The 10,231-nt window shown below is 48.5% G+C and overlaps 1 protein-coding gene across 1 annotated transcript in view; it reads right to left on the minus strand.

Moving 5' to 3' along the window:
• Positions 1-5,120: 5,120 nt before the first annotated feature.
• Positions 5,121-10,231, minus strand: part of LOC104469763 (ectonucleoside triphosphate diphosphohydrolase 2-like) — an 11,267-nt gene continuing 6,156 nt past the window's right edge. Inside the window, exons 5-9 of the mRNA XM_010084404.1 lie at positions 9,874-10,098; positions 8,364-8,636; positions 7,397-7,492; positions 6,342-6,473; positions 5,121-5,351 (exon numbers count right to left, since the gene is read on the minus strand). Of these exons, the coding sequence (XP_010082706.1) occupies positions 5,121-5,351; positions 6,342-6,473; positions 7,397-7,492; positions 8,364-8,636; positions 9,874-10,098 (957 nt within the window). The remainder of the gene's footprint in view (positions 5,352-6,341; positions 6,474-7,396; positions 7,493-8,363; positions 8,637-9,873; positions 10,099-10,231) is intronic.

A 10,231-nucleotide genomic window follows, 5' to 3' on the forward strand; every position in this document is an offset into this window, starting at 1 on the left:
CATTAATTGTCAGTTTACATCTCCGTCGTGTTTAAAACCAGTGAACTTTGAACAGTACTCCCTGTAAAGTTTCCCTCCCTTAGTTTCACAGCTCCACTGCTGTACATTGTCCAGCGATAAGCCCTGTAGGTGTTGCCTTCTTTCCCTCAGGATATCTGTTTCTCTGGAGAATTTCCACCAAGAAGTGGTGACTAATTCGATCATGAGGTGCGCATATGGTGACACCCCCTGCTGTGGACAAAAATAAGCTTTCCTTCGCGCAAACGTTGATTTTATCATTCCTCTGTGTCTCTCAAGCCTCCTCCCCTTCATTTCCAGTGCAGTCTTCTTCCTATTTGGGATTATTCTTCCTCCCACTTGTTTCCAAAAGAGCCTCCATCCGTACTCCATGCTAGTGCCCATCTCCCTGCACAGAGGCCTTCTTCCACTAATGCCACGGTTTCCTAAATCACCAGTTAGAGCTGCTTTCACATCCCACACAGAGGGAGCCTCTGTGCTGCAGTGTGTCTTTCATCTTGGCCACATCAGGAGTCTCCTTGACGAGATTCCAGCCAAGCCTGCTTGCTAATGTATTTGATTTGTGGTGGGAGCAGCTACTGGCTGCGTTGGAGATTTCCTGAGGCTTGAGGCGCTGTCCTGCCAGCCTCCCTCTTGTGACTAATCCCTGTCATTACACACTCGGGGGAGCGACAGCTCACACTCTGTGTTTATCTGACTTGAACAGGGGATCTAAAAGCACCCTACTGCAACAAGGCTCTGAATATCATATCGAGGGCATGGTGGAAACCAGGTCAAAGACGCCTCTTCTGCCTGGTCTCCAGTGAGTACGTGTTGAAAAAGTTTGGAATGCAATGCCTGCAAAACATCAAAACACTTTGATTTACCTGCATTTGATGGCATTCTGAAAGGACTTTTATATTGAGAGCTGTGGCAAAAATTGGAGGTTTACTGATAGCAGTATTCATTCGGGCTTGTTCTTCTGATAGCATTTCCATCTTCTTCGGTGTGTTCTGAATTAGCTCTTGAAGTAGGAGTGACAGTCCATGAGGTAGGATATAAACATCATATGGCTTTCTGCTCCTCTGGAAGATATTCAGATACATGATCATAGGCATGGTATAAGAACAAAATAAGAATGTACCGATTCATCTCTAAATCCAGCCACCCTGAAAGGCATTCCTCTCATGTTCTGCTGGATTTGCTTCACCAGTGGTTGTAGATTTCAAGTCATTTCATTATTGTTTATTATAAGAGCCCCAAACGTGCCTGGTGCTGTACATTGTTTCTACTGTTGCTATTCCAGAGGCCTTCCCTTAACCACTGAACTGGATATCTCCACAGGCAGGACAGTGTCTCAAGGAGAGGAGGAGTTACAATCGCTGCATGACTAACGGAAAGCTGTTGCTCAGCCATATGATGAGTTTTGCAAAGTCCTCGAAGCATGCATGACCTTCTCACGACTTGCTGAGATAAACCAGGAAGTGTGTGACAGCACCTGGTAGAACCTCCAGCTCAGTGAAATCCTGATGCACTAATTCATCCATAAGCGTCCTGTGAAATACTTACATCTTGAAAAGCTGCGCTTATATACAGCCCTGCCCTGGGTACAGCCACATAGCAAGCAAGAGGTTAGGACTCAGCTTAGGTCTCTCTCCAGCTGCGGGGAGCCTGCGTGCATCAGAACAGGAAGAAAGAAACAACTCTGGTGCTGTAGCGGTGAACTTTGTACTGCAGAACAGGACTGCAGGCAATAAATTATTATTTCTCTCAATTTTCATGGGAATTCATTGGTGCAACCCAGATGGGATGTACTGGTTGGGAATGCATGATGCTTTGGAAATGGTGTAAACTGGAAGAAGGACAGGAGCTAATATACTCCTACAAACATGCTGAAATGAAATTTAGGCTGCTCTGGCCAGCAGCAGGTCAGCTAACCTGTTGTGTTTCTGGAGCTAAAATAGAGAAAGTGCTTTCTGGTGTCAATTTTAATATCTAATATGTTTTATTTCCTTTTTAGTGTTACTTGCTGACAGCAGCAGAACCACAATTACATGCGAGCAAACATTATCTGCCAGAAGAGCTCTCCCATGGGTCAGCCTGGGCGAGAAGCGAGGTAGCTATGCATAAACATAAAGGAGTTATGGACAGGTAGAAAATCCTGGTTACATTGCGTTGTAACCAAAGGACTGCAAGCATCTTCACTGTTTCAAAGTGAGCGAGATAATCTAGAATCTCCTTTTAAGCAGATTTCTGCTGTCCAGGTAATCTGGGGATTACTTCTGCAGATTTACAGAGTGCTGACATGAAGGAAGTGTAGAGAGCTTGGAGAAAGGAATATGTTACTTTTATTAGTTTCCATTCTTCTCATAGGTTCCCAAATTTTTGCCTTTTTAAGGACTGAAAACACACTTCAGGGCTGTTAAAGTGCCAATCTAGCTCATCGTCTAGTAAATACATTTATAATTTTTTTTTTCTGCCAGATAGAAAGAGAATGATATGCACCATCAATACGGCCCATTCCAAGCGCGGTTCACCTGGTAACCCTCGCTGCGGGGGGCTGGAGCTTGGGATGGGTGGCACAGTCATTATCTGAGAGCAAATATGCCTGCTCCTGCTTGCAGAAGACAGCAGTGACAAGATTTGGAAGGAGTGATGGGAAAGGAGGGAGCAGAGCTGCTGCCTGCAGTGTTTGGACCACTGGGGAAGAACTTCAGCCATCAAAATGTCTCACTGCCTTTGACAAGAACAGCAGCTTTTAGCTCAGGAGTTTAGGATCTGCTCTGAATCAAGTGGTTGTGGGTTGTCTTTGCATTGCACAGGGGTGGCTTGATGTCAAATGGTGGCACAAGTGTCATGGGGTGAGTTAGGCCATTGGTATGTGTCGTCACTCAGCGCAGCTCAGCGGTGTGTGTGAGGCAAAAGTGAAGTGTCAGGAGGACACGTTGAGCTTTTTGCCTAATTGCTCACTCATTATCTGCATGGAAGTCCCAAAGCTTCTAAACAAGAGCTTGGGGAAGTTCTAGCCAATGTCCTTTCTCTTGGACCCTGTGATCTGGTATTCAAAATCAAGAAGGTGTAATGACTGAGCAGGCCAGAACACCTGGTGTCCTGGGGTTCCCAGCATCTCCCTGGCTTATTGCCTTTTCTGACAGTGGTAGGATTCTTCTTGGGCAGGTTGCAAATCTCAGCCAGGACTCCCACAGCTCTCCTGTGTGCTGACAGATCCCAGAGCCAGAGCTCTGTTTAATGACATTTCAGGATGTGGGAGGAATGAAGTCTCAGGAATTTCCCCGATATTGCTGACTCCCTGATAACCTCATTTTTTTTTTTTTTTCTATGCAGGCTTGCCTGAATCCCTCCTACCTTCTTCAGATGGTTTGAGCAAAGAACACATCAAAGATGTAGCCACATCTCTCATCAACTAAATACCAGCAGCCAGGTTATCTGAAGTCATTTTCCACCTGCCTGCCACCAGGAAGAAAATACCTTCAGGGGTTCTCATTGTGTACCCCAAAAGTACACAGCATAACAGCTCCTGAGTAAACAGAGGCAAAATCTGCATCCCCCGTCCTCCTCGCTGAAATACTTTGTGTTCACAATAAAACCCCCGCTTTGATCTCTTGCCAAGAATAACACAGACAGTCTATTAAAACATCTTTAATAACATGATATAATTAAAAATATCTAACGTGCAACTCAAAGAAATGACTATGAAGCTTCTTTAAAACTGTTTCCACACCCCTCCAAACTTGACTGACAGGTTCCAAACCTTCATTAATTGGCCTGAAAATTCATTAATACCCCAATATTATGGGGGAGGGAGGGTGTCCTACATGTGACTTGGGAGCACAAAGGATTAATAATGACATTTGAAAGGATTTGGGTGCCATGGTACCTTTAAAAATCCTGCAAGGCACATTGCTACATCTGTGAGCCTTTACATTTCTGTTCAAAGTGTTCTGACACGGGTTGGAGACACTCATCCCTTAGGATTTGAACAGCCGGTGTGTTTAAGTCTCTGAAACAATCCGAGAAGTGAAGTCTAAATGGTTTAGTCAAAGGACAGCATTTGAATCCATCCCTTTTCTTCACAATAACCCAGAGAATGTGTAAAGCACCTCATCTTTTAGACGAGCAGAGCAGACCAGAGGAGCTGGAACGACTGCCAAGTCCCAGAGGAATCCTGAGCATTATAAAGTAACTCTGGTCACAGGCTAATGTGAAAGTCATTGGACTGACAATTAGGAAAGCTGATGTTCCTGGCTCTGCTCTCCTCTAAAGGACGACGTTAGATGAGGTACTTCACTTGCAGAGTCGAGGAGACAAGCAGTTTAGTGCAAATGAACGAGCTGGTGAACCTCCGCCCAGCATGCACCCAGTTTTAGTAGATGTGAAATGAAATGTGTTAAGTCCTGGTGAAAGAGTTTAAATTGACAATGTTAACCCTGAGTTGCCATGACTCAGCGGCAAGATAGGAACTCAGCTGCACATCTGCACCTTTTATTTCTCTGCGCATTTTGTAGAGACCAAGACTAGAAAGCATTGCTTTGGAAGGATTCGCGGTCAGCAGGAGCATTCTCTGGAAGGGACACGTGGATACCATTGCTGAGATGGAAGAACAGACAGATCAGTAGCAGCAGGCCGAAAATACCTGCTTTCTTCCCTAGAACACAGAGGAAAGTTGGCTGTTACATTCTGATTATGTTTTAATGCTGTTCCAGTCTTCACTAGTGGCAATACTGCAGGTGTCGTCTCTCTTGTGGGCACAGAAGAGGATGGAGCACTTTTTTTCAGACACCACCTCTCCTGCTTAGACAGGATTATTCAATATTAGCTTTGCAATAGCTCAGGGCCTGCCTGCTCAGAGGTGTTGTTCCGTTAGGTTGACACTGGTCATCTCAGCTGCAGCCCAAGTGCGACCTGTGCAGGCTGCTCTCATTTGGAGGACAAGTAGCTCGCCATCCACTAGGGATCTCAGGCTTCCTCCAGAGCAGAATCCATGGCACCGAGGCTCTGGGAGTCCTGCAGGAAAATCACTTGCATCCTCCAGTAACATCCTCCTCTGTGATTTCTGAATGCACCCTATTAACTGGCAAAAATATCAAGTCCTGGAATAACTGTCAGTTGTCATCAAAAACACTGCTGTTCCTGTTACTGAAGCTGTTCTCCTTGACCATCACTCGGTACGAGATGCGCATGAAGGAGCCCGTGAGCAGCGTGACAAAGAGGATGAGGAGCAAAGACCAGACCCCTGGTTCGATCCCCTTGAGGAAGCTCGGGCTGTCCTGGGGCATGGAGTTGGTCAGACTCAGCAGGTACCCAAGTGTCCAGCCAGATGATGTGTCACCCATCTGCTGAAATGAAAAGGAGGAGAGATCAGAAGAGAGACAGACAGCCTGCACCCCATCTGTATTTCTGTGCATAGACCCAAGACCTCAAATATTTTATTTGAGACTGATCCAAGCATTCGGATGGAAACAGGAACTCTCCCAATCACAGAGCCCTGGGTGCACTAATAGGCTTTAATTGCTCTGATCAGTCTCACCTGGACTTCCACCCACACCATGGCCCTGGGAGCTCCATTTAAGCTCTGGCTTGGGTAGTCTCCTCTTTCCTGAGCTGTGCTGTAGGTGGTCCTTCTCCTACTGACTGGTTTTCCCAGATAGACCCTATGTCTCCACTGCAGGCAATTCTCTCTTGGACCCTGTTGCCTGGCTGAACCTCAGACCTGTAGGTTGCTTGTTTCTGGTTTTTCCGGAGCAGGCTCTCTGGATGGACCCTGAACCCACCTTGTTACCTTGCCTTTAATGATCGCCATATGGCTGAGCCACTGCTGTGGCCCTGCTTGGTGGGACCCTGCCTTGGCTGGTGATTTGAGCGCTGGGAATGGGCTTTCTTTAATTTTGTGAAGGGGGAAGCTTGAAACAAATCCCCCTTTCCTTAGGGGCTCCAGATCCTGAGGCAATTTCAGACCTTATAAGCCAGTTATAAACCTTCACTAGGATAAAGGTGATCGCAAAGAGGTAGGGCAGCATCTTTTGGCTCAGGAAACATTACCAGCAGTTTGTCCTTAGCATTAAGTGATAAAGCCGTACTTCCTTCCCTGTTGGACGTACACTCTTAAAGATGGAATTGCTTCAGATAAGGTTTTGACCCATCTGTTTTTCGGTGGGACAAGTGTAATCTCTGGCTCTCTGACACTGGTTTTCTGGCTTATCACACTTGTGAATTTATTTTGCAAAAACAACTTGCTGGAGAAACCTAGCTGGTTAGGGCTTGTAGGAGTGGAGACAGGCTGGCTTTACTGAAACATTGGAAATGTCACGCTGTAGGTAACTGACCTTCTGGAATGCAGTCCGTACAGACCCATCCAAGTCAAACGTGTATCCCTTTGTACTGAGATGAAAGATGAAGGCAGACACAAGGCAGTAATCAGCAAGTGTATCCAGGCTTGTTTGGGACTCCTTGACCAGCTGGGGTCATTTCCAAAAGAAGATGAGGGGGGAAAAAAAAGTATTAAATATTCAGTAGCTGAATTTTGGGCCCACTGTAAACTCTTTTCTTGCTCTGGGACTGACTGTGGGACTGGATGAGGGGGTTATGTCCTGTGCAGGATGAAAGCACCCACTGGGCTGTGGCCTGGGAACTGGTGTCATCTCTGAGTGCCTTTGTTCCCATCATTAAAGACTGGGCAGTTCCAAGAGCACCGGGACTGGCAGCCAGGTCTCCTGCAGCTGCCTTGCAGGGGAGCTGCTTGGTGTGACTCTCTGCTCTGTAATTAGTCTGAGCTAATGCTGCAGCCTTCCTCTCAACAGGAGCACTAACCAGATCTTGAGCAAGCTTTAGGGAACTGCTTGGGGGCCTTGCTCCCCCATCAGCAAACCCTGGGGAAATTGTCCGGTTTGGATGCACCCTGGATGCTGGGTCAGTGGGGGTGCAAATGAGGGTGACCTCATAAGCCACCAGCTGAGGGAAAGACCTTGCAAGTCCCCCCTGGCTTGGTCTCCATGGGACCAGGTGAAATGGGAAAACCTCTGGATTCCGAGCAGATGTGTTCCTTGCACTTAGGAGGATAACAGGAAGACCAAGGTGATGGACAGGAGGGAGCAGCCAGCCTTGCTGTTTACCCCTTAACATGCAGTAAAAGGTACTTGTGGCTTTTCATTCAGTTAAGTCCAGGTGTTACCAGCAGCAGCTGGGAATTGAGAGGAAGGAAAATAAGTGGAACGTGTTTCCTCAAAGTAAAAAAAAAAAACAAAAGAACCCAGGCAAATCCAAGTTTTCCCTGCAGGGAGATAGTAACTGATGGCTCTGGCAGTCTGAGCCACAGGGGCTTTTACACCAGCCTGTTCCTTGCTCCCTGCTCTGCCCGCACAGTGCGTTATTGCACAGTTACCTCTCTGACGGACATTCCACACAGCCTGTTGACTGCCTGCCCCAAGTCAGGAGAGGGTGTGCTTTCTCTCATGAAGTCCATGGCCTCAGAAATCACCTACAACAGCAGCAGAAATAACCATCAGGTTGGACTGTGCTCTGCACCCCTGCATGCAGCGCCTGGAGGGAAGTAAGTGGCTGTGGGGCGCATTGCCAGGGTGGCCCTTCCGTGTGTGTGGTGGTGGCTACAGGGCCTCTGGGTGCAAGGAAGACAAGCAGGAGCTGTGACTGGCTGGAGACAGAGACAGGACTGTTTCTAGCTTGGACACAGGAGTCTTTCTGGCCCTGCCTGGATAAGGGGACAAGGGGCCTTATGCTCCTTGGTGCTATGTCCATGGGAGGCTCTGGGGAGTAGGAGCTGGGGAGATTTCTGTAATTTCTCCCTCGGAAATGTACGCAGTTTGTCGTGGGATCTCAATCTGGTCCTGGCTTAACAACCCAATTACTTCGGACGCTAGATTTGGGGTCTCAGATGGAAGGATGCTTGTGGTAGAGCAAGCATGCCCAGATGTCTGCTAAGGAGTGGCAGAGGATCTTCAGCTTCATCACAGGCTTTGGGAAGACCTGCTCAAAACCCAGCCCCTGATTGCCCTGTCCTTGCTGGCTCACGTGAGCTCCCTTATGGCTCTGTGCAACCCCGGAGTTTGTCTTGCAAGCAGATGTTGCTGAGACGTGGATGAAGAAAGCCCTGCCACGGTCATGCATGGGCAGCTGTGGCCTAGGTGTGAACAGCTGTGGGTCAGGGAGGGCCAAAGGGCAGGACCACACGTGCACAGCATCAGCACTGGGTGTGCATTAGCCAGGGCACTGGCCCTCTTGGCTAGCAGAGGGCACAGCATGGCTGATCCCACTGTATTAATGACCAAACTGTTTCCCATTTCATGGCTTCTCCATACCAGTTGCCTACTCCTGTGTAAATGAGAACGCACCAGAAACCTGGTCCGGAGGGGCTGGAAACCACTGCTGGGGGAACGCTGGAAGAAGCTGCAGGAAGAGGAAGAGTTGAGCAGGCTTTGCACGAGTCTCATGCAGGCAGCGGGATTGCTGGAGCCGGTGACATTGAAGACCTCCTCAGGACCAGGGATGTCCCGTGTGTCATCACTGACAGCACAAGGCCCCGCATGCACTGATTGCCACGGCACTTCCCGGGAGTAGGTGAGGGGCCAGCAGGGATTAGACACAGTTTTAGCACTTCTCTGCTCCTAGAGAGGCAGAATAAAACAGAGGCAGCAAGAGATGATGTTGGCATCCCAGGGCTTCACAAAGGAAGACAAAATGGAACACAGTGAAGAACAGTTTTCCTCTGGCACCACAATGTTATCATCGAACAGGCTGTGAAAGGTTTGCCAAACCTTATCTCAGCTAATCAACTGCGAGACTGATGCAGCAGGATCCCAGCTCCTGCAGAGCTCAGGACAAACTGCAATGCCCGGACCTGCTGTGGGAGGCTGGGGAGTCCCAGCCCTACCTGCTCTTCCTTAGACCAGAAATAAAATTTCACTGAATCCTGTACCCTTCCTAGTTGCAAGGAAGAGGCTGTTCTGTCTGCCTTCCAGATGGCTCAGCCCCTCAAGAGTTGGTGTTCCTCATCTCATTTGCCCAGAGAAGCTGTGGATGCCCCATCCCTGGAGGGGTTCAAGGCCAGGCTGGATGAGGCTTTGGGCAACCTGGGCTAGTGGGAGGTGTCCCTGCCCATGGCAGGGGGTGGAGCTGGATGATCTTTCAGGTCCCTTCCAACCCAAACCATCCTGTGATTTTATGATCTCTGGGAATTCCCCAGTATAACTGTGCTGAAGTGGGTCTCTGCGTGGGACATTCAGGTCTCAAAGACGGGGAGGGCAGCGAGTAGCTTATTTCTGAAAAATTCAGTTTTGGTGGAGGCTAAAATGATCCCTGAGTTTGTGATAGATCCTGCCACCTTCCCCTCATGTGAAACAAAGTTTGTCAGAACCAAAACACCTGCATGTTTTCAAAATGAAATATTGCCCTTTTGAAGACTGCTTCAGAGTTAAAGTCAAGAAGGGACCCAAATACCCCAAATGGAAGGTCCCATTTGGTTCCTGGGTGCTGCTGTTTCAGCTCTCATTCTAGGATGGAGGAGCAGTTGAGAGGAGCCAAGGGAATTCTCTGCCTTTCTCCACCCTGATGGTGATCTTGGCATCTCTGGAGAGCGCTTTTGTGTTCATGTGTATACAGTAAGGAGCCAAATAGAGTCTGCAAGTAGGAAACTCTTGAACAGGTGCATGTGTGTCTGCTTGGAGGGGATTTACCTGGGCACAGAGTATGTTTTACAAATGCACTGGGTGTTTTTAGCTACATGCAGATGCCCTCTATTACAGACAGGGACATTTTGCCCATTAGCAGCTACACTTTGTGCAACTGTCGTTTAGTGATGCTGTATCCAGGATCCCTGCAAACTCCCATCTGGCAGATACTCACTTGGATGAGGATGGAGAGCAGCCTGCTGCGGAGCTGGTCGGTGCCGTGGCAGGGGCAGTGCCGCGTGTACACGTTGTGCATCTGCCCGTACAGCTGCAGCCTCACTCCCTCTTCTGGTGCCTGCTTCTCTTCCACCTTGGAAGTGAGCTGTGCTGAGGTTCCTCCCACAGTCAGGACTCCTGCCATCCCCTTCCCAGAGGGGACCAACTGTCCTCGCCAGTCGTACTGTCCCAAAAAGAGCCAGAGAGGTCAGTTCTTAAGAATTCTACATCTGGGTCATGGTCAGATCCAAGCATTAGTGCACAGAGGGAGAACACAGCTTTCTGCTACAGTACAACCCAACCTTCCCCCCCCCCCC

This window comes from Pterocles gutturalis, unplaced genomic scaffold (genome assembly GCF_000699245.1).
Source record: "Pterocles gutturalis isolate BGI_N339 unplaced genomic scaffold, ASM69924v1 scaffold47310, whole genome shotgun sequence".
In the NCBI taxonomy this organism is placed as follows: domain Eukaryota; kingdom Metazoa; phylum Chordata; class Aves; order Pterocliformes; family Pteroclidae; genus Pterocles; species Pterocles gutturalis.